At 30.3% G+C, this 23914-nt stretch overlaps 7 protein-coding genes across 7 annotated transcripts; 2 read left to right on the forward strand and 5 right to left on the reverse strand.

The window, feature by feature from the left end:
• Positions 1 to 456: 456 nt before the first annotated feature.
• FG379_003384 (large with signal peptide) lies at positions 457 to 6591 on the reverse strand (the record flags this gene model as incomplete). Its single annotated transcript, XM_067329013.1, has 1 exon — positions 457 to 6591. One exon carries the CDS (start codon positions 6589 to 6591, stop codon positions 457 to 459), a length of 6135 nt encoding a protein of 2044 aa, XP_067185190.1.
• An 887-nt stretch (positions 6592 to 7478) lies between these two features.
• FG379_003395 (putative WWE domain) lies at positions 7479 to 11483 on the reverse strand (the record flags this gene model as incomplete). The annotated part of the gene is made up of 1 exon (XM_067329024.1): positions 7479 to 11483. One exon carries the CDS (start codon positions 11481 to 11483, stop codon positions 7479 to 7481), a length of 4005 nt encoding a protein of 1334 aa, XP_067185201.1.
• A 741-nt stretch (positions 11484 to 12224) lies between these two features.
• Positions 12225 to 15092, forward strand: FG379_003406 (uncharacterized protein; the record flags this gene model as incomplete). The annotated part of the gene is made up of 1 exon (XM_067329035.1): positions 12225 to 15092. One exon carries the CDS (start codon positions 12225 to 12227, stop codon positions 15090 to 15092), a length of 2868 nt encoding a protein of 955 aa, XP_067185212.1.
• Positions 15093 to 15192: 100 nt separating this feature from the next.
• Positions 15193 to 17106, reverse strand: FG379_003417 (uncharacterized protein; the record flags this gene model as incomplete). The annotated part of the gene is made up of 1 exon (XM_067329046.1): positions 15193 to 17106. One exon carries the CDS (start codon positions 17104 to 17106, stop codon positions 15193 to 15195), a length of 1914 nt encoding a protein of 637 aa, XP_067185223.1.
• Positions 17107 to 17619: 513 nt separating this feature from the next.
• Positions 17620 to 18025, reverse strand: FG379_003428 (uncharacterized protein; the record flags this gene model as incomplete). The annotated part of the gene is made up of 2 exons (XM_067329057.1): positions 17620 to 17803; positions 17937 to 18025. The coding sequence occupies 2 exons, from the start codon at positions 18023 to 18025 to the stop codon at positions 17620 to 17622; spliced, it is 273 nt and encodes a 90-aa protein (XP_067185234.1).
• Positions 18026 to 18512: 487 nt separating this feature from the next.
• On the forward strand, positions 18513 to 21455 carry FG379_003440 (uncharacterized protein; the record flags this gene model as incomplete). Its single annotated transcript, XM_067329069.1, has 1 exon — positions 18513 to 21455. The coding sequence occupies one exon, from the start codon at positions 18513 to 18515 to the stop codon at positions 21453 to 21455; it is 2943 nt and encodes a 980-aa protein (XP_067185246.1).
• A 593-nt stretch (positions 21456 to 22048) lies between these two features.
• On the reverse strand, positions 22049 to 23605 carry FG379_003451 (uncharacterized protein; the record flags this gene model as incomplete). Its single annotated transcript, XM_067329080.1, has 1 exon — positions 22049 to 23605. The coding sequence occupies one exon, from the start codon at positions 23603 to 23605 to the stop codon at positions 22049 to 22051; it is 1557 nt and encodes a 518-aa protein (XP_067185257.1).
• Between the last annotated feature and the right edge of the window lie 309 nt (positions 23606 to 23914).

Consider the following 23914-nt stretch of genomic DNA (forward strand, 5'->3'; position numbering starts at 1 on the left):
TGCCTCAACTTTACCGCATCAATAATATATTTTTTTAATTAACACAAACTACTTATTAAATTTTCATTTATACCATAATTTATATTTATTTAGTATTCTATTTAATATTAAATTTTATTTCATTTTGTTTTATTTACTTAGACGGTACACATTTATAATTATTTTCTTTTCTAAGCAACAACCGCCGTCTCGAGACGAGACATCGTTTTAATAAATAAAGTGATAAATTCAAGTGAAAATAGATCTCTTTTCTTTTATTTTGTATGCTGTTTGAAAGCAAGTAAATTTCACAATTGTCACTTGTGGTGTTAAGTAGATAGAAATATAGGAGTCAATGCGTACAAATTAAAAATTTATAGTTACTACACTTATATTTATCATTATGCATTGAATATGCATGTATGTTTATGCATAACACATGAATTAAATAATGAGGGAAAAATGCCATTTCATCCTTTAATTTGTTTTTTTTTTGATTTCTGGTTGTGATAATGCCTTGTAGCTATTGTTTGAGCCTACAAGCTCTATTTGTTCTGGTTTCATCTGGGGTATACTGCTTTCACCAAAAGTACCGGGTGATGGTAATTCTGAACTTTTTTCGAGTTCTTCAGGCGATATCTCGCTTCCTATAATTTTTCCTGACATTGTTTTGTGCTTGGTCACAACTTGTTGTAATGGCTCTTTTCTTCCATCTACATATATTAGTCTCCCGGATCTTACCGTTGCTTTTCCTTTTCCATTAATTAATACACCTCTTGAAGTAAACTCTTTTCTTCCATAGTCAGCGTTATACTTTGAATCATATAGTTTAACGGCTGATCTAGTACAATGTTTTCTTATATTTGCTATTTTTTCTACGTAGTTACCTTTAATATTAATTTTATATTCCCTTTTGTTTTTTTCATTAGCGAAAAAATTTATACATCTTCTAATCATTGAGTCCTTGTTAAATATGTCCTTGTGTCCATGATCACCATATTCAACTGGCCTATATTCAGGAATGTTAGTTATTACATAACTACGATGATTTTTTATAAATAACCATTCATTTTCCAGTTTTTTAATGTTTATTTCCATATTTTTTACCCTTTGTTTTTTTGCTTCTATACTATCTCTGTTTTTCAATAGTTCATTTATATTTTCTACCTTCTCCCATCTCTTATCCACTCTAGAAAATACCTTAACCGGTTTACCCTTATTCATACCATTTATGATATCCATATTTATATTATTACTGAAAATAGATAATGGTATTTTTTCACCCAATGCCAAAGTTTTCTTCTCTTTTTCTGGTAATTCTGGTCTATATTCATATTTTTTTAATTCACCTATACTGTTTATGAATGTGTCCCTTTCCATTGACTCCTTTTGTAAACTTAATAATGCATTATTTGTAATCTCCCTCTTTTTCTCTTTACTAGTTAGTGGTGTCAAGGCCGGTAACGTTTGCTTTACTATCCCCCTAACTATAGAGTCAATTTTTTGACTATTCTTTTCTCTCATTACTGCTTTTTCGTTATCAGTTAGTTGTCTTACCTTTTTAGGTATTCCACCAGAATGCAATGGCTTATTTAAAAAATCGGCAGAATTATTCTCATCTGAATATGGATCCCCAAATACATTTACTCCAGTTAACTCAATATATTCATTATCTGTTCTTTCATCTGCTATATATCTTATTATTAATTCACTTACCCAATTAAATACACCTGGATCAGAATATATTAATGAGTTTATTTGTTGTATCTTTTTCATGGCACCCATAAATACCATTATTATATTATTTACAGTATCTATTGGACTGCAAACATCCATTATCTCCTTCATTACTATAAATCTTATTTGACCCATGAATACAGACCCACCACCAAATCCCCCTAATAAATTACCTGACTCAAAGGAATCACCACCAATATTATTAAATTCCATATTATCACTTGTTCTTATTATTTTATCTTTTAGTGCATTCTTTAAGTTATTTTTAAGCAAATACCATATTCTCATACACCTTGTTCTCGAATCCAATTTTAATGGGTTACCTATTGGTGTATCCATATGATACTTTGATATTATTTCCTCTAATCTAACTCTTTCTATGTTACAATTACTTTTCCCATCTTCATCTATACTGCAAATATTTTCAATTGAATCATGACAATACTGAGATGCTTCCTTACTTAATACTTTTATTTGATTGTATTTATCTAATTCATCCAAAGCATTCTCACATTGATCTTCTATCTCATCGGGAGTCTTGCCACCCTTAAAACTCTTGTGACTTATTTCTGGTGGTATTCCCACAATTCTCTCATTGCCTTGCTTCTTATCGTACTCCATTTGTGAATATATTTGATGCCACTGCCATTTTCTCATTGCTTCATTTATGCAGCCAGGGTATGTAAAGTCCAATGATAATGTCTTCTCTGGTTCTCTTTGTATTTCCATTAACGTATCCAAAGCGTCTTCACAAAATAATTGTATATATCCCCTCTCACTCTGACCATTTGTATTAAATGTTATAAATGGTGGCTTTACCTTTAGCTTTCTTAATACATCTGAACATGAAAGTATAAATTCTTGTTCATTATTCGCTCCTTTCCATAACTCCTTCGGTGGGGTATCCCCAACTAAACCATTTATTCTTATATTACCTGATTTTGCATCTTTAATTGATTGTAGATAAATCGCTCCCCAAGTTGCATCTAAACTTGTCTTACTATCTTTGTCAAAAAGTCCAGATGACATTACAAATCCCTGTGGTGATATTCCTATAACTTGTTTTTGTATTTTAGAATAAGTTTCTTTATCTAATTCTTTTATTATTAAGTCTAAATAATGCCAGTCGCCCTTACTCTCTCCCCATTTTATTGCCTTTTCCAATGTAGCCATGTCATTAACTGATTTTAAGTCTAATATACTCTCCAACCACCTGTATAATGGATACCCTTCTTTTGATAGTTCTATAAATGTATCCATTAAGTGATTATGCAGTCTGTTAGATATACTATCATTTGTTATGGATGATAATTCTTTTGTATCATCTATTTTTTCTTTCATGCCGGAATAAACATAAAACTTCGACTCTTCACAAAAGCTTTCCACCGTGTACTCTCTATCATCTAATAAGTAACTTGATAAAATGGCTAATCTCAAATCGAGCAACTCATTTATTACTTGCTTGCAATGTTTGTTGTATTCTTCTTCTGGAACTTTTTTTGGCCATAAATTATACAGTGCTTGATCATATTCTGGCAGTTTTACAAAACGGATAAAATTCATATTAATGTCCCTATTTAGTTGTTGTTTTAACAAGTTCCACTGCCTTTTAGCATCATTATCATCATAGTCTTCAACGCTTTCACTCGTATTGCTTTTGTCTTGATTGTATTCCTGGTCGTGATCATGATACTCTATTTGTTCATAACCACTGTATTCATGACCATTGCTCTCATATACATATTTATCGTTGTAATTATGCCTATTTTTTGAATTATTCCCATCCTTACCTTTATATAACTCCCCGACCAACTCCTGTGTTTTCATACCCAACACGTCCCTTAGAGGAAGTATTTCTGGGTTTATCTTGTACAGTAACACTGAAGAATATGTACAAAATTCCTCCAGCACTACTTTTGCCATGTCTAAATTAGAACATTTTTCATAGTTTGTGCCCTCTATATAGAAATGGCTTGCTCTATTGCTTGTCCATAAACTCCAAAGATAAGAAAAACAGTAATTTCTGTACAAATCTGGTCTTCCTTTTCCTTTATAATTTAAGCTAGAGGGAGCTTTTATTGGTGGAAATGGTATTCCTTCCAGTGTACCACTTCTATCGTTATTTTTGTTAACTTTTATTCTAGAAGTTATTGAGTAACTATATCTATATTTTGGATCAACCCAATTCTTGGACTCATTATACAAATTCAAATATTCTATTGCAGAATAATATCTATTCGATGCTCTATTACAAAAATCGCCTATAACTTGCTTCATATACTCATCATCCTCGTAAAAACGACTACTTTCAGAGTTAACATCTAGTTTCATAATCACTCTCCTCGGTTTAGATTTTAGACCTATGAATATTTGTGCCAAACATTGTTCTTCAAAATCCAAATTTTCTATTTTTGGATTAAATTCTTTTGGAACTATTGGACTTATTTCTGATACCGTATTTGAAACATTGTTTATAAAATCCAATATTACCTGTTCCTGTATTATAGACCACACTGAATTTACATTATTCCCTTCCAATACAGGCTTTTTGTCATTAATTGCTGAACCTATATCAAATAGTCTCTCATACTCACTAAAATAGCGATTCGTTCCTTCCCTACAAAATGTCTTTATTGTATTTTTTGCTTTATTTTCATACTTATCTAGTTCTCCTCCATGTGGCAATACTATTTTTATTCTTTCTTTGGACAACATTGAGCTTAATAGCTCGACACAAACAAAGTAAAATTTTTCCCCCGTATATTGTGGTGTATTCCACTCCATAGGTTGTTCCATTGGAAGGTCTACTACTCTAGGCACTCTTTTTCTTTTTATATCTATTTCCATTTGGTATAATAACGATTTCCACTGTTGAAAAGCTACTATTGACATTATATTCATGTTCTTGTACAACGATTCATATTCCTGTGTTTCATTATTTGTTTCTCCAACTGTTAAGCCCACTGTAACTCCCTCATCCAAGATTCCATCTATATTTCTTTGGCTTCCATATATATTTTTATATGATACTCCATTCATATTGTTTTTGTATAATTTATTTAAGCTATCGTTTGCCTTGAAGTTATGGTATCCTGTTGGTGACGTTTTCATTGTTGACCTATATTCATTATCAACACCATCTTCAATATTTGCTAAGTAATGGTGTTTTTCTCCTGTCTCCTTGTCTCTCTCAAAATTATTATAATCAAATTGATTTGGGTTGAATTTGCTAGGTAAGTTACTTGAATCCTCTTCCATTTTCCTAGCTAGGTCCCTCTCTTGGACTTCACTTTCCGATTCGTGTACACTATTATTTTCAAGTGTTGAAACTGATGACTTCTCATTATCAAACTCCTCATTTTTAAAGTATGAAATAGACGCAAAATGACAAAAGTATTCTATTGATTTTTTAGTTGATTTAACGTCGTATTTTCCAGTTTTTGTATGCCCCTCAATGGTTAAATCTTTTGCTAGGTTGTTTATGAACAAATCCCATATACAACTCACACAGTTATCCCTCATTTCATATATATTACTCCCGAAAGTATACTTAAATGGTTTGTATGGCCTGCCTGAAGGAAGACCATAAAGTTTACTGTTTTGACGATTTACTATTTCAGACCATTGCAAATTACCAAGATATATATCAATAGAGTCCTTGCAAAATTCAAATATAACCAATTGTTCGCTAATGTAGTCTGTAAAGTCCTCAGATTCCCTTGGTTGTGCTTCTTCAAAGTCTCTCCATCTAAGATACTCTTTTAACAATTTATCATTCTCATTTCTTGCCTGAGCCGTTTTTTGCGATTCTTTAGCCTTAACTAAAACATTATGAGGTATTTCAGCCAGGCCATTTTTAGTCAAATTTAGTATTGTTTTATTGCATAAATTGGTTAATTTGCCATAGTCATTTGAAAAGTTTCCAAGTTCATGAGGATAATTATGACTTAGTATAACTATTCTCAAGTTATCTTCCACGTTATCACGTGATTCTTGATTTAAAATTGCTAACCAAAAATTCCACGAACCCATACTTATTAGTTTTCTATTAATTGGAACGTTATACAACGAGACCCTACTTAACTTATCGTACTCCAACCCTGTTTCAATAAAGTTGCCTCCTTCTGGTACTCTTTGTTTTATTTCTGGTATTTCCTCCAAGTTTGTATCAATAAATTCAATTTCAACATCATTTCCAAGTTCCGGAAATTTTATTTTGTTCTTCAACAACTTCTTTTTCATTATATTTTCTTCCATCAACGGATGATGTTTTGGTTTCTCGAACTGATCTTTAAACAATTCATCGTAATCATCTTTTACTGAATCAAGATCTGATACCTTTGCATCTTTTTCTTTTTTATCTATAATCTCTCTTCTTGCATTTTCAGTTACCTTACTAAAGTAATCATTCACAACTTTAAGTTGTCTTTTGACAGGAAAACAGTATTCTGCTGCAGATATACAAAATGTTTTCCTCGAATAGTTTCTCTCAGATTCATCTTCAAATCCTGAAATAATAAGTCTTCTTGATTCTAGTATTTTGATTATCCCCACACATCCTAGATAAAATTTTCTTGGATCAGTGATATCTACTTTCTGTATTCTGCCCTTTATTAAACTTGGAGCAGTTAATGGCATTGATTCATATCTCCCAATTCTATGTATTCTATTCCAATAAAACTTATCCCTTATAACCTGCGTTGAAATGCAATTCCATAAATCACTCAAATCTGTTATATCCTCCGTTCTAGATTCTATTGCTCTCCTAATAACCTCATTATCCTCTTCCGCTCCCAGTATTAACATGCTACTGCTTAGCAACAATATTAATAGAGCATTCAATATTATTGTTTCAAGCAAACCTAACTTAACCATTTTTAAATGATATACACATATGGCGTGTTTTTCCTATTTTTACTCTGTCTCTTCCCACCTTCCCTTAACAGAAAAAAACCAGTTAAACAACTCTTAAATGTGTATCCTTTTTTTTTTTGCGGAGGAGTTCATATATAAATTATACTTTTATTTATTTTCATATAAACAGCTGCTTTTATTACTTTATAAATGCAACGGTATTGAGTCAGTATTTTTTACCACTGTGTTTAAATAACTTTTAAATTAGAGAATAAGTTGTATCTGCTCTTTAAATACCTTCCAAACAGTTTTTTCACATTTATTTAGTATTGCTATGATTGTTATTCCAATCAATATTATCCAGATTAAGGCTTATATTCGCTGCTTTGCCGCCTTAAAATGCATGTGGGGAGGGTCATGCTATCAACTGAATCTAAATAAAAAAAAGGAAAAGGGTTGCAAGTTAGTGGTAAAAATAGATCTTAAAAAAAGATAGTATTTTAGAAAATGTAAAATATTCTATTGAATATCACAATAATTGCATTACCGAAACTCGGTCAATTTCACGAGTGTATATTAATTCCTTTGAAGTTATCGAACTTATTCACAATTAGCAATTTGCGGGCTAGGAACTGAACTTGAAAACTCACTGAAAAAATAGTTATTTTAGTTTCTAGAGAGAAAAAGTGCGATAAAAATGTTGTACGTGTAGGAACACAACATAATAAAAATAAACAAAGGAACTACCTGAAAGGCAAACATTATTATACTCGCATGGAATTAATCAACCATTATATATCTGTTTTGTCTCAATATTTGAGTTTTCCTTTGAATGTTAACTTGTAGCAATATATTTATGTTGTTATCTAATTAACCCCGAAATAAAAATTTTTTGAGTGAAGGCGATTTCAGTAGTTATTAGAGTTAGTTAGTGAGATAGTAAACAATTTAAGATGATTTGAGATGAAAATATTAAATGATACATTGTCGAGTAGAGGGTGCTTGGCCTTAGAATTAAGAATGAATCTTTGTTTTAGTTTTATTATATCAATATTATCAAACAACTCTGAATCCAATTGGGAATATAACTTCTCATTAACAATAGAATCATAACCAAAATTTTTCGCTTCTAGGAATCCTGAAGTTAAGTATAAATTCACATTGAGACGTTCTATAGTAGTTAAAACATATCTATCAAACCAGTATAGAAATTCGTTAATCCAGGTTTGTATAACGTCAAATAATTTTTCAGAAAAGCCTTCAATACTGCTCATCTCCTTGTCAAATTCACTGTAAAGTTTCTTACACCCTATTGAATTACAGCTTTCTCGATAAGTTTTATATTCAGCATTAACAATGTTGCAGTTTAGGTATTCAGGATTACGGGAATTTGAGGCAGTTGTTTTACAAATGCTAGTTATGTTGTCGACAGAAGATGAGGGTAAATTGTTAATATTATTAATGACTGATTTACTACCTGTTAAATTTTTGATTTTACCTGAAATAAAAATACCAAGCTCTGTTTTGTCGATATTGTGATCCAAAAACAGATCAAAATTTCTGATGTTATAAAAAGTAAATGGAAGACGCTTTTTTGTAAATATCATTGAATCTATTCTCAGATTTGCAAGAGATTTACCGTCAAAGTCATGTATCTCCCTAGACAAATCATTGTTGTCCGGACCAATTACAATATTCTGAATTGAGTGGGAATTAATAATTAAAAGTGGGAGCAGCAAATTAGCCGTTAATATTACAAATTCTACATAGTTTTTATCATAATCAATGCCACTTTTGTTACTTCCATCTCTTGAATTGTTTAACTTAAGAAACTTATTATTGTCACTGTTGCTTGAGTTTGTGTATCTTTTTTTGGACGGAATTATCATAATATTGTGCATATCGATTATACACTTTACAAGAATTGGCGTTCTCAAGACAAATTCATCTATAAAATTTGAAATAGCAAGCCAAGGACAGATCTTTACTTTATTATATCTTCTAAAAATATCCAAGTGTATATGATTGCAAGAGTGGCCATCAAGCATATTTGCTGCATACTTGCCATTCTTAAGCTTGTTTTTTTTTTTTCTTCTATAAAAACTGCATTGATTTTGGGAAAGGTGTAAATTAAATATATGAACCGTTTGCATTCCTGTATTCGGAATGTTATCATCGTTGCAAATAAAAGAAAACACAAATGTATTTGCAGCAGGAACTGGAAATCTTGTAAGTAACATTGAAAATAGAGAAATAGGAATTGTTGAATGAACCATCTTGAATTCTATAAGGGATATTGGAACAATATTACTGGTTTCTTTAAAACAAAACTCAGATATACTTGAAAATTCACTTTTTCTTGGCTTTAAACTATTTATATTTACGTTTTTAAGTCCCAAAAGCACTTTAGATTGGGTTTCCAATATCTTAATAGAACTTGGAGTTAGTGTATTTGAAAAAAGTATCGAGGACTCGCAAACATCTAATTCATTCAAGTAACCAGTTAATAGTGGATGTATCAGTGGAATTACATCTGCTTCAATTTTTTTATTATTTTTCTTTAACGCACTTTTTTTTTTACCAAGATCTCTATAAGAGTTTAAGTCAACAGTTACATGTTTAATGCTGTGATTAAACCACCATCTTATTTTTTTTCCATTATCAGAAATAAAATCACTTAAATCTTCAAAACAAATGCTTCTGTGGGACTCGTCATCTTCGTAATGGCTATAATCATATACCAATTCATCAGTTTCATCTTTTATAATTTCACAATTATAATCATCCTGAAATTCAACGTCTATTCCAATATAAATACCACAAATATTGTTGTTATCTTTGTAGCTATTGTGTTTCTCACCTTTTATAAAAATGTCGCATTCATCAATATATCTATCATTCCCATAACAGTATCCATCAGTATCTGTAGAACAGTGATAGTAATAGTACCAATCTTTAAGTTTTTCATCACCTATTAAATCTTTTTTTTTATAGTAATAGTTTGTATTATCTTTACCAACTTCGTCTCTACTATTGAATTCACTCTCACAACCAAAGATAGTGTCAACAGAAATCCAATCTTCTATCTCTAGTAGATAGGTATAGTTAATAACAGAACTTTTACTTTTTCTCCGACTATGCGTTGACTTACTTCTGTTATCTTTTACAAATTTGGTTGAAATTGATTTCACTTCAAGTGAAGACAAGTCTAAATTCAAGGAATTTAGTTTTAACTTGTCTCTATCGTAAAGTATATGTCTTTCCGTGTTTCTGATCTCAAAATTTGATGGCTTAGATTCATTAGATAAGTCAATGCATTGACTAACATCTTTTATAGATTCAATACAAACATCGGGACTTGCTTCCCTTATTGGTGTAGCAACAAATTCACTCTTAGAGTTGCGTGTATCTGTTTTACCGGCAAATTCATCAGAGGAGTGAACAGAGGTTGTGTTGGAATTAACTTCAGGAAACAAGGAAGAACGCGTTTTACTAGAGTCTAATAGTTTAGAATTTACATTATTATTGTAATTTGAGCTAGAATTAGTACCACTATTCATATTTCTCCCACTTCCACCAACTCCTCTTCTTGGAGTTCCAATGTAACAATTTTTAACCCCAGAACTTTTTTTGTGAATATCAGGAGACAACATTCCAAAGTTGAACCTCACATACTTGTTCTTATCTTTATCGGTTCTTCTAGAATTCTTGTTCCATTTATAACTAAGTACTTTTGGAACTATTATCCCAAGTCCCTTTCTATAATTATGTGGAGTAAAAAGTAGGCATGAACCACTCCCATTTCTAGCATAATTTCCAAGATTAACTAATTCTCTGGCATCCTCTTTTTCCAGTGTTATATCTTTATCCTTCAAACTGGAAATGCCATAATGATCATTCCTTGTATTTGCCTTGTCTGTGCAACTTTTTCCCCCGTTACAGTTTACATAAAGCAAATTAGAAAAACCTACAAAATTTGAGTCATTTTCGTTACTCTCACAGTTTTCATTACTTTCTTTATCGCCATTGTTACCATCAAGACAATCACTAAAAGTGTATGAATCCTTAATTTTGTCGAGAATCATCCTCGATTTTATTTCATTTTTTGCCTTAAAAGAGAGCCTTTCAATTATTTCTGGAAATAAAAGTGAATCGCAAATGGAATTAACCGAACTTGAAGGAACTTTACTTGCTTTATTGTTTCTTGGTTTAATTTTTTTACCATTTTCTTTGCCGTTTACTGTTAAACTTGGCCTCAACATGTGTTTCCAATAATCAACAGCCCTGTTAATGTTTCCTATTAAACTCAAATTGTCATATTTTATATAATTTAGTACCTTGTCTATCAAATATATACTTGTTGCTTTGCTATATTCAAAGAAAAAAGGGCTAAAGAACTCGGTGTTGTCTCTATTTCTCAGTAAATAACTTTCTTTACCTGTCACAAGATCTACTTGTTTAAAAGAAGACAAATCAAATACAAAAGGGTAATACAAGAAACATTTCACTCCGTTCCTATAATTACATTCAATAATGCTGCTCAACTTACTAGAGTAAGCTCTCCAGGAATTGTTATTCACTGTACATTTATACAGCCAAATAACATTTCTATCACTATCGTATTTTTTGCAAGTAGTTTTCATTGATGTACACTTGTTTAAATCATTGTTATCAAATAGTATTATTTGCGAACTTAATGAGCTATTACAATGAGTTTGGCAAAATTCTTCATTTGTATTACAATTTTCAATCATTCCAAAAACAAAATTTTGAGAACTAGATGTAGAATAATACCATTTATTGAATTTAGGGTTTATTTTATTGTACGAATTGTTTATTGAAGTATTAACAGATGATTCACCACTATGCTTCTCAAGTAAATAGTCATCGATGTATTCCGCTTTATTCTTCATAGTGTATTGTTTTTGATAATACATTTACAAGAAACATGTTATTTTTTTTCTAAGTTATATATTTTTCGTGGTAAAAAGTTTAGAAAAATTAATATTGATATATTGTGTGTTGTAGTTTATAATATCAAGAAAAGAGTTAGTATGTCTATTCTTATTCACGAATACAAATATTTTTAATTTATCAAAATAAAGTTGTTTAATATACTCTATAATTATGTTGGTGGGTAACGAATAAACGCGACCAAATTCTAATTTACAGCAATAACGACTGGTATACTATTTTACGGGATAACATTGCATGAAACTTAGTGTTTATTGTATATTTAAATTAAATACAAATATCTATTTTCTTTATTTGATTAAGACTTTACACAAATGTTTCCGTTTCTTAGTGAAATAATCAGTCAAAAAATATGTACCTTATTTATATATTCCAAATTTATATGTAAATTAAGTATTCAATACCATTGCATTATTTCAAATATATATTTATTTTTTCTATTATTATTATCTAATTACCTAGTAACTTTAATCTAATTTATTCTCCCGCCTTCCGATGTAGGCGCCTCTGTGTGTATTGTGTGTAAAGTAATATACATAAAAATGTCAAAAAGAGAAAAGTAATAAGGTTTAAGCTAGAAATAAGATTGAAAATGTCATAAAAATTTAATTATATGGATAAGCACTGTATATTAGTTACTGTCTATCCGAGAAATGGATTAATTTTGACATAATATTAAAATGAAAGTGAAATTATTTGTAATAGTAACGTTAATATTAGCATTAGAAGTTGTGCTAATAGGTGGCAACAGTATAGGTTATGAAAATACCTTTGGATTTTCTGTTAGTTTTGAGAATAGTGTTGATAATACCTTTGAATTATCGGCTTCTGATTATATTGGAGAACTAGATTTGAGTGTGGGAAGGGAAAATGAGGAATCATATTCAATAATACGTGGCCAAGGTGAAGATAAAATAGACTCAACTTTATTGTACAATCCGTACGTTTACGAATTATATTTTGACGATATTACACTAAAATGCGAGGAAGATTATTGTAGAAATGGATTATATAAAAAAAGATCAAAAAGGGTATATAAGAAGTATATGTTGAATGTAGTAAAAGAGTATATATTGAATTCAAAAGTTCACTCGTGGTTTTATAGAATGTGGAGTAGTTCAACTGTTATATCAAGCCCAGTTTTGTACTTGGAAAAGAATTCAGAGTTTGGGGATTTGTACAAGTCGATTAAAACAAACTACAAGAAATTAAAGGACTCATCGGTAATCATAGTATTAAAAGTACATACAAAAGAGTTTTCACAAAAAAGATATAGAGATTCAGAAACTAAAGACTCTTACACAGAAAACGAAACAGAGCAATCAAACATCGAGAGTAACAGTATAGAAGTTAGTGAAGTTAAAGAAAGCACTGTTGGTGAAAAAATAGAAAACGAGGAAAAAGAAACGCCAGTGAAGGTAGCAATGAGCAGCTTGTGTATAAAATTGCTTGGTCTTACTAAGAGCAGAAATAGAGATAACGGGAAATCATATATGTTTTTAATTGACGCCTTTGAAATTACGAGCAGAAAATTATTTGTTGAATTAATGATAAATATGTTGAACACACCCTGTTGGAATAGATCAAATATAAACAAGTCAAGAATTGTAATTCCGGTTATAATAGGAAACTTTAGGAGGGTTCAGAAGAATACTGATAGTGATGATGGCATTTTAGACGATATATACAAATTGAAAAGGCGAAGGAAAAGTAAGAAAGAAATTGAGGTTAAAGGAATTGACTTAAGCAAGGGTGATGAATCCATAGGCGATTCATCAGAAGCTAGTATAATTAAAAGGGCGAGCAGCAAATACGATAATATTTGGAGTCAGCTATTTGTTAAATGGTTAAAAGTGTGCAATGATTCAAAAATAGTTTACGATAGATACGAAAGATATAAAGAAAACCTATTCAAAAAGTTGCTTTTACAGTATTTTGCGTATGCAGTCAATAATAAAGTTTTACTTAAGGATTTGTTCAATGAAAAAAATCACTTCTTAACTGAATATCCGTTGAATTGTCAGGAATCCTGGGGTTCACTTATTTACTTATTGGAGTCAGAGTACAGAGATGAAAGTAATATAGTTGAAAATTATACAATGCAAAAAATTATGGCTATAAATTCTGTAATTGATGCTTTGTTTGTAGCAAATAATAGCATGTTTAAGAAAAAAGACATGACAGAAGAAGTTGAAGAGGAAAAAGAGGTTGGGAGTGATATTATTGAAAATAAATTTGAATTACAGGTTTTGTCCGATACTAAGAGCAAGTTAAACAGAGAATTAGAGTCATGCGAACTGCTAAATATACTTACAAACAAAGAACAATTGCCTGTAGAACTAAAAAAGGCCCAAATATTTGACGATTTAATCTTAAGGTTAATAGATTTACCGGATCAAAGGAAGCACAGAATAGAATATAGAAAACTCTTGAAAGATATAATAACTGCTAATAGTGATATTGAATACTTAAGTAATGATATATTTCAATTATTTGAATCAGTGGACCATACACAAAATTCTATTCACATAATAAGAGTTTTATTTATAAACAGTATAGAATTAGGTTTAACTTTGAACCCACTTGAATTGCTGGTGAATGTCTGCAGAAATGCAAAGTTAATACCTCATGTTCAGCAAAGGGAAGATAATTATTTGATAAACAGAAAAGAGGACGAAAATAGCCAAGAATACAGCAATAGCGATGAATATGAAAATAGCAATACTGATGACAACTTAGAAGATGAGTGTAACCCATTTCTATTTATTTCACAAGATATCCTAAGTGATGAATACAATGCTGATTTGATGGAACCGATACAAAAATCATCTTTAAAATTTGTATCTTTACTTTTAAGATTATCACAATACAACTTGAAAGCGTTGAATTTACACGTGTCAAACTTAGTTGTTAAAACAGAAAGGCTTTTATTAAGTAATATGATAGAAAACAAAAAAATTCCGGCAACAATATTAATTCTAAGTGAGAAAATAAAGGTTATGCCATTTAATGTACTATCATCATATTCATACATAAAAGAATTTAAAGAAACAAGAATTTCATCATTACTAAATCCTATAGTTCCTATTTTTCATTCTTATACACTAATACATTTATTTGGTAACTCGATATTACCAAGTAATAACTATGAGATATCAAAAATAATACTAATGGAAATATGTTTAATATACTTTGATCCTATTTCGTTCATAGGCAAGGAATTTGTTAATTTATGTAATCTGACATGGAATTACGAAAGCAGACAGGAATATTACACACAGGTTGATATAACCACTAGAATATGCGAAAAAATTACATCAGATAAGAGAAAGATCGGTAATAATTCACATACAATATTTTTAATCTGTAATTATCTTGAGAATTTAAAAAGTAAATTCTCAGTAAACAAAAGTATAAAGCAAAGCGGATTTGAACAAGAATACGTCTCAGACGATTTCAATAAAAGATGTGAAAATATTAAGACCTATTGTATACAACAGTCGGGGGACTTATTTAAAAATGTGTGTGAAATAAAACATCTAAAATAGACATTAAAACTTAAAATAGTATACATCTATCTCTATTTAACTTCAGTAATAGTATAAAAGAATATATAAACAATTGTTCATTTTAGTTTTAATTAATTAATTATTTATCTACAAATGACAGACAAAAGTCATAAAGTTGTCCGGCTCTTTGAGCGTCCAATCTTATTACTCTTGAAAAATCGTCCTTTGATAGATGATTCAAATTTTGGACGGCATTTTCACCACCTCCAGAAGAGGATTTTCTATTTCTGTTAGACAGACCAAGTTGATACTTAGCTTCTTGCATGAGTATTTTTTTTGAAAGAATGTAAAAAATTGGTGGAAGTTGTATCTGATCACAAAATGCTTTTTCCTGGCTGGTTAATAAAGAAGCACCTGGATAGCTTTCTATTGGAATAGCAGACTGTCCTTGAGTGCTGGAAGACAATGCATTATTATTAGAACTATTCCCGGATAAGATATTATTCTTTTGTTGTCTCTTAATTGTCCTCGCTTGTCCCTCATATACAAACGGGGTTGCCGACTTTGGCTGAGTCTTTACATTACCGAGTCCGAGGCCATTAGGAGCACTTAAAATATTAGTACCGCTGTTGTTGACACTAGATGCACTATTTACACCAGAAGCTGGTACATACAAGCCTTTATTTTGATTGACAATCTTACATTTAATATCCTCTCTTCTTTTCTTTTCCTCTTCGTATCTTTTTACTTCCTCCAAAGTTCTAATTCCAATACTGCACCATTCTTGTACTTTTTGCAAATGATTTCTTATTCTTTTCTCCTCTATTAGTAGTGAAACTAACTTTTCTTGTTCTTCTTCCGTCTGGAATCTGGATATAGGTTTCAGGAATGAGTGTAGATCTCTTTCATCTTTTGTTCTCTTTTTTTCCTTTTGCTGCTGTTGCTTAATATCGAGTAGATTTCTTTCAATCACAAATCTTTTTCTGTAAGTTCTTTCATCCAATTTTGAATTGTATATTTCGAGTATTTGAAGTTTTAATTCTTTTTCTTGAGGGGTATCGTGATCTCTAAATTCCATATCTGCCAGCAATAATTCTGCATCATTATCATATTCAACATCAAAGTCACCCCTTAATGGCATGTAACCTACCACGTTTGTACTTGGTTTTGAATTGTTCGAAGACCCTGAATTGCTTGTCGTTTTATTTCCCGATCTTCCAAACAATTGCTTCTTAACTTGTTTATTATCAGATTCATCCTCAACTGCATTATTATCCTCTTTAATTTTGATATTACTATCAATTTCGTTATTCGGGTTCGAGTCTACATCTTTAGATCTTACATCCGTCATTTTCTCACTAAGATCCCTATTAGACAACTTTATATAGTTTCTGGTATCCGGAAGTGGCTTTGTCTGGCTATTTAGGTAAAATTCATTATAATGTTTTTCACAATCATCTGCTGAATGGCCATAACCTGACTTTTGCGATTTTTGATAGAGTGATAGCGCCCCCACTGGACCTTCTGTTATGTACTTAGATATCTCTGACCAATTACCTAAACCATATCTAGACACTGCTTCCATTAGCAGTAATTCTTCCTCCGCCGTCCAGTTGTTCGTAAGCAAATTAAATGTATATCTACCTATTGGAATATACTTGTGATCCGGCTTATGATTGTTACTAGATTTTCCTTGACAAAAACAATCTAAGCACAGATCATACTCCGTACATTCTGCACACCTTATTCTATAGTCCCATGTATCCTTTTTACAGACGTCACATCTAAATTTTCCATCAATAATGTTTAAATCCTCTATGATAGCGTTATTTTCATTATCTTTTTTTGTAAAGTCCTCCAACTCTCTTAAACTTTTCTCAATAAGCTCCGATAAATCATTTTTTATTAGAGAAGGGTCACTTAATGTTGATATTTCGACAGTATTTAACAAATTCACTCCATTTGGATGTATTGTATCCTCACCTATCAAATTTAATGCCTCGTCTGGTGCCTTGTCCAAGTTATTGTTTTCCCCTTCTTTCACCTCTTTCATTTTTAAATAATGTCATTTATCAAACGCTAATTTGAAAGGAATTGAAATGTGATATTTTTTATTTCCTCTGTTCTTTCACTTCGTAATTATCAAATGCTTATGCTAACCTTTCCTTGACATAAATAATAACCTTATATTGAAACAATTCCCTAATACGACTAAAAAGAAACGAAAAGACGGTAAATTGATGTTACACAAATAAAAAATCTCCTATTAAAAACCTTTTTTTATAATGTTTTTCCTCTATTTCATACCTAGTTGTACTCGTTTATTTTTAAATAATTAATTAGCGCCAGATTTCTGTATGTTTATGTTGCTGCCGGTACCTACATATCTACATTGTACTTGGCGCCTGCAGCAATTGATAAACTAAGTCATGCATTTTGAGAAGATTGACAAAATAAAACAATTAAAAATAATAGCTACCATATAGAAAAGTATATGAGTATTTCAGTGATAAAAATGATGAATATAGAAGTTTGAATTTAAAGTTAGAGGTGTTGACAAACCCATTCAATTTTCTTTATTTTGTTTGCCTTTTACTTCTGAACAGTAACTAGCAGGAATCATAGAATCCAACATTCTAAAATTAATTCTCATTTTACTTTTGTTTTCAGCAATGGCAAAGTATGATAATCTCGACTGGTGTGAAACATTGGAGGAGGCAGTGTCTCTTAGAATATTATCACCCCATTCGCTAAATGAGATTAAAAAGGAAGCAAGTTAGAGTTGAATTAAAACTTTTAATAGATGAAAAAGGAAACAATTTATAATGATAGAAATTTTCCTTTTAATGGAACCAAGTTATTTGTTTAAGAATCATAACTTACCTTCTTGTTTGATTAATGTGCCCAGTTCCTTGATACTTACTGTGTAGGCGTTCTAATTGATCATAAATTAGCTTGTTTTCTGTATCCATTTGATGATATACCAGATTAAATCTGGTAAAATAAGCAACAATGAATGAATATAATATTGTTTTTCGATGTTTAACCTTAGAGGAAAACAAATAATCAATACTTGCCGCCGAATAATTGTATATATTCTCATGCCTTGAATTATTAAAGGCGGCAAATGTCAAGGGACAAAATTAGATAGTAAAGCGTAAATAATGATTATATGCTGAAAGCTATTCTCTGTTTTCATTTTATGCATTAATTCTTCTTTGTACGCAGGGGAAGGCGTTATTTATGGCTTGAGGAAGGGTTATCGCCGACTATTTTTTTTCCTCTGTTTGACATTTTATTATGTAATATATGAGATTGGCAACTAGCCACTTGTATGAATATTAAATGAGAATAAAGGTAAGATATTAACAGTGGAGTATAAAGTTTATAGGATAGTAAGAAAAGAATAATCAGGTACTAAAAACTGTATCCAGCACCAGGCAATTGTTTACATGAGAAATGACAGAAAAACTGGTAAATAATCACTTACTTTCTTCTTCCTGGAAAAAGGAAAAGGTATTCAAAAAATTGTATTCAGGTGGTAAAGTTGAATATGATAGTAGCACAAGGACACTATATACATTATGTGATGGGTGTATATTGGTGATATCAATAGATAAGGGACCATTTATTATAGGTTCAATAGGTCCATACGACTCAGAGAAAACAATTGGGACAGAACATTCTGAAGAGATAACAACATTCGGCATATTTTCAGAAAGTTTAATTAACAAGAATATAGTAACAATAGGACCTAAAGGAATCTTCAGATTGTGGAAACTCTCATTCGAATTTGAAAATAATGGGAAAAAAAATGTAATAAAATTAGCAGATTTAATGTACGTGAGATCATGGAAATCTTGCCAATTGACAACAAGTGAGATAGAATTTGACTCAACAGGGCAATATGTTTCAACAGGAGGTACGGATGGTTCAATACAAGTGTACGATGCATTTGGTGGTTTTACAACGCATATATTTAAATCACATAAATCATTAATAACAAAATTAAGATTTCACGGAAAAAGATGGTTACTTTTTTCATCATGTGTGGAGGGGATAATTGGAGTACATGATCTTACGACAAGTAGATTGATTGTAAAAGTGGATTCGCATTATTCTGTTATAAATTCATTTGACTTATTTGAAACGAGTTTAGACTCACTAGGAGGTCTTGTCACAACTGGAGCGGATAATATGATAAATATTTGGGACTTGGACAAACTTCCAGAATCTGATAAAATAGGATTACTTTCTAATATGGCAAATAATAATAGTGATCACATTTTAAAGAATAAAAAAAGAAAAAGCGATCATGGCATGAATAACAATAGTGATACTGTCAGTTTTCTTCCAATAAAACAAATTCATTCGACTGAGACTATATTCTCAATTAAATGCACAAACAGTAATTTATATAACTTTAGTGACGAGAAGGAATGTAACAAGTGCCCATGGTTCATAATAGCAGGTAATGAGAAGTCTGGAATAAATATATGGAATCCAATTAATGGTAAAATAATAAAGTCAATTATTCCCAAAGATTATTCCTTGAACGAATCTGCTATATTATATATGTTCTTGCACAAAAAAAGCAGTGATGCCAACAATTTCGATTTTGATCTTGACTCTTTTTTAATATTAATCACGGAAGACAGGAATATCGTGATTATGGAATATCCAACTTTCAAGTTATACACAATAATGTTCGGTGATATACCTGACTATATTCAGCTTTCACTATTCTTAAAGAATAATGAAAACAAGTTGACTGAAGACAAAGTTGAAGATGATTTTTTACCAATTAAAAAAGTTAGTGACAACTATTTAACTGACAATCCAGATAAAATAATTAACTGTATTGTAATGGATAGCACAGAAACTCCTAAACTGTTATCTATTAACAAATCGCCGCATTATACTTCTTCATTTATAGGACATAAAAGTACCGTATTAACTATGGACATTTCAAACTGTTGCAATTATCTAGCTACTGGTGGAAAAGACATGACTATAAAGATATGGTCTATTTATAATAATGAATGTTTATCCACCTTAGTTGGTCATACTTCTATGGTAACTGCATTATCATTTCAGAAGAAACCTTTTGTTTCCGGAAACAATAGTTACTTCCTGTTTTCAGCCTCAAGTGATAATACTTTAAAAGGGTGGAATATTGCAGGCCTGTTTTACAAGAACAAATCAAAAAATAACAGTAAAAATATCTTGGCTATTTATAATATAGTTGCTCATAGGAAGGAAATCAATCACATTAATATATCCCATAATGATAAAATGATAGCAACTAGCTCTGAAGATAAAACTCTTAAATTATGGTCTTTTCCTGAATTAAAACAATTAGGCACCTGCAAAGGGCATTCAAGTGGTATATGGCAAAGTAGTTTTTCACCAATAGAAAAGATCATAGCTACTGCTTCTTCTGATGGAAGCATTAAGGTATGGAATTTAAATACATTTACCTGCATTAAAACATTGCAGGGCCATGATGGTTCTGTGCTTCAAGTTGATTTTCTTGGTAATGGAATTCAACTATTATCTTGTGGTGTAGATGGTTTAGTTAAACTGTGGAACACAAATACAGGTGAATGTATTAAAACATTTTTTGGTCATGACGAAAAAATCTGGACTCTAAATTTGCTTAAGGAATATGAGTCAGATTCAAGTAATAATCAAGCTTGTTGTAATAGCAAACTGGCTAAAACTAGATACATGGTTACTGGTGGATCGGATTCGCAATTAATATTTTGGAGGGATAACACGATAGAAGTTGGAGACGAGGAGAACTTTAAAAATCTTAAAAAAATGGAAGATATTAATAAAATTGACTTATTATTCAGCAGAAAAGATTACATTGATGCATTAAATATATCTTTAAACCAAAAAATGCAACATAAAACGTATTTGATACTTGAGAAGTTGCTTAAACAAACAGATGATTGCAGCGATTCTAAGAATAATATTTTAATTTATGATGATAACAATGATATTAAGGCAAATCATTCAAATTTGGTCGACTACTCTAATCTGTGTGCTTGGATTAAAAATTTGAGTAACTCTGAGTTAAGTATTTTATTTGAATTTATTTTGGAATGGATAACCATCTCAAAATCAGTGTGGCTTTCGAATTCATTAATGTATCTTGTACTAACAAATGTCGATTCTAATGACTTGTATAAGGTTGAAGGTTTTTCTCAGATAATTAAAATATTCAGATCGTACAATACAAAAATACAATCACACTTGTCTTCTTTAAATCAAAAGGCATATATTCTAGATTATTTGTTCTTATCCAGCCAAATATTAGTGAAAGATAATGACCAAACTAACAAAAAAATTGACGTTGTCGAACTGACTTTAGACACTTTATTTAAAGATAATTAAGATCATTTTAGCTACTATTACTTCTATCATAGGTCCAAAATATAAATAGAACCAATATTATTCCTTAACGTATACTTCATTTTAATGTTATTTAATTCTCTATTTTCTACAATGCCAAATAATTGTTATTTGCATTATTTATGTTTCCATTACTAACATTAAATCCAATTAGCATTGAAATTATAAATCTTATACCCTATTTTGATCAAAATTTAAACAGTTAATTTATATTATTAAGAATAGTGTGTAATAACTACTTACCTTCACTATATATAATACAATTATACATGTTATAAACCCTATCAAAAACCAAACGATGTAATTAGCACTAATATTGTTTTCACTTGATGACTTATCTGCTGTTATGTTATTTAATTTAGTATTGCCGTCATAGTAACTATTGCCATTACTTTTATAATCATCAGTATATATTGGTACCTTATTGTCATATCTATTTTCAATTTGTTTTGCGAAATTACTTATTTCAAAAAAACTTGATATCTAAGGATTAAAAAGTGAATTAGTGTGTAATTCGGTTAATTTATAGTTTGTTTGTATGGCATAACTAATAGTATATATTTAATTATAATTATTTAACTTACATGGCAAACTTCATTGCTATTGCAACTCTTAATTTTAGTGGTTACTACTTCTCCATTATATAACAACCTAAAAAAATAAGGAATGATATATTCAAGATCATCATTATTCTCATGTAAATTAGGCTTTTTGTATAACTCTATTATAAATGTAGATGCATACGGTGGCCAGTGATTATCCCATAGTTTTAATGATGCCAATGTCGGTATTATTGTCGTATCATGTCCAGAAAACAATATAAATTTGGGGGTATTTATTTTTAATATATTGTTTAGCTTTAATTCGTTATATTTATCACACAGTGGTTCAATTATAGAAGAATTTGCATTAATATTAATATTACCTATTATTTGATTATTGCATATAATATTCAAGTTATGATTGTTGTCATTATGTTCGTAATATAGAATAATATTTAGAATATACTCTCTAATGTCGTACAATAGTCTACTCATTTCAGATTTAGAAAGTATTGAGTCATTCCACGTATAAATAGCAAATAATTCTTCTTCTATTGCTGATATTGTTCTATTTAATAAATTATTATTAACAAACCCTTTGGGTAATTTCTTGTAATTTCCAGTACATACAGTTGTCATTATACAGTCCATTAAGTCACCAGGCCACAAGTCTTTTAACCTATTAGTCTTAACATTCAACTCAAGTTCTTCATATAATTTTTGGTGTTTGTCAACAATGTTAAAGTATTCATTCGAGTTTAATGCTGAACGCAGGTGATCTGTCAAATTCTCAACGTTTGCGTTTGCAAATAGGTAGTCTGACTGTATATCCATAGTATGTAGAGGAAACTTTTGAAATTCTTTAAATGTCACATCTTTACCTACCACTTCTTCTAGTAAACTTGTGAACAGTGCAGCTGCTGAAACCGTTGTTCTTTGCATATCTGAAGAGCGAATATATATTTCATCCCTATAATTATTTCCAATAATCAAACCATTCTTGGTTACCAGACTATTTGTATTGTTTCCATTTTTACTACTTTTAAAATAAGCATTTGCAATAATTCTGCCGTTAATTCTATGTTGTTCATAACCTTGAGATATTAGTTGACCCATTTTGCATGTTCCATTTAAATTATTCTCCCATTGTCTTATATCATAATGCTTTGAAAATTCTAATGTTTGCGTATTATTTCTCACATCATATGCAGATGCTTGGACCGTTGTTATTAGTTCATCACAATTCCAGGATTGAACAAGCCCTTTCCAACACTTGTGGTATTTTGTTGGAGTTCTCGCCCCGTGCCTTATTATTGACTGCACTTGTATCAATTCTAATGTTTTGTAATCATCTTTGTCATTTATTTTTGGTATTTTTCTAATATTTTCGAATATCCTCGGTTCACTACAGAAATTGTAATATTCGGAACAAAGCCCGTATTTTTCACAGCCATCAATGTTATCAAGGTCATCATTAAGTAATCCATTATCATTTGATCTTATATTATAGTTATGGCTTCCTATTGAGCATGAAAAATCAATACTTATTACTAATAATAGTGTTAGTTGTAACAAGAATAATATTAACATTTCATTAATTATTATATGGTATTATATTACATTTATAACTGCTATTTTTTCGAGATTTGGTTACTTTCCGTATATTATTTCACTCTCAAACCTAAAATGAAATCTTAACTTTGCTTCTTTTTTCAATTTCAATTAAATAAAGATATGATCAAACTTTATTCATTTAAATTACTTTTTTTATATAGATTTTAATAATGAATGCCTCTAATACTACTTAAGTCTTTATAAACAATATGTTATGTTTATATTGGTTATCATGAATAAAACAATTGACAGATTTATAAGTTAACTTTGCCCTATTAATAATTG

Source organism: Cryptosporidium bovis (assembly GCF_009768925.1).
Source record: "Cryptosporidium bovis isolate 45015 chromosome Unknown contig_8, whole genome shotgun sequence".
In the NCBI taxonomy this organism is placed as follows: Eukaryota; Apicomplexa; class Conoidasida; order Eucoccidiorida; family Cryptosporidiidae; genus Cryptosporidium; species Cryptosporidium bovis.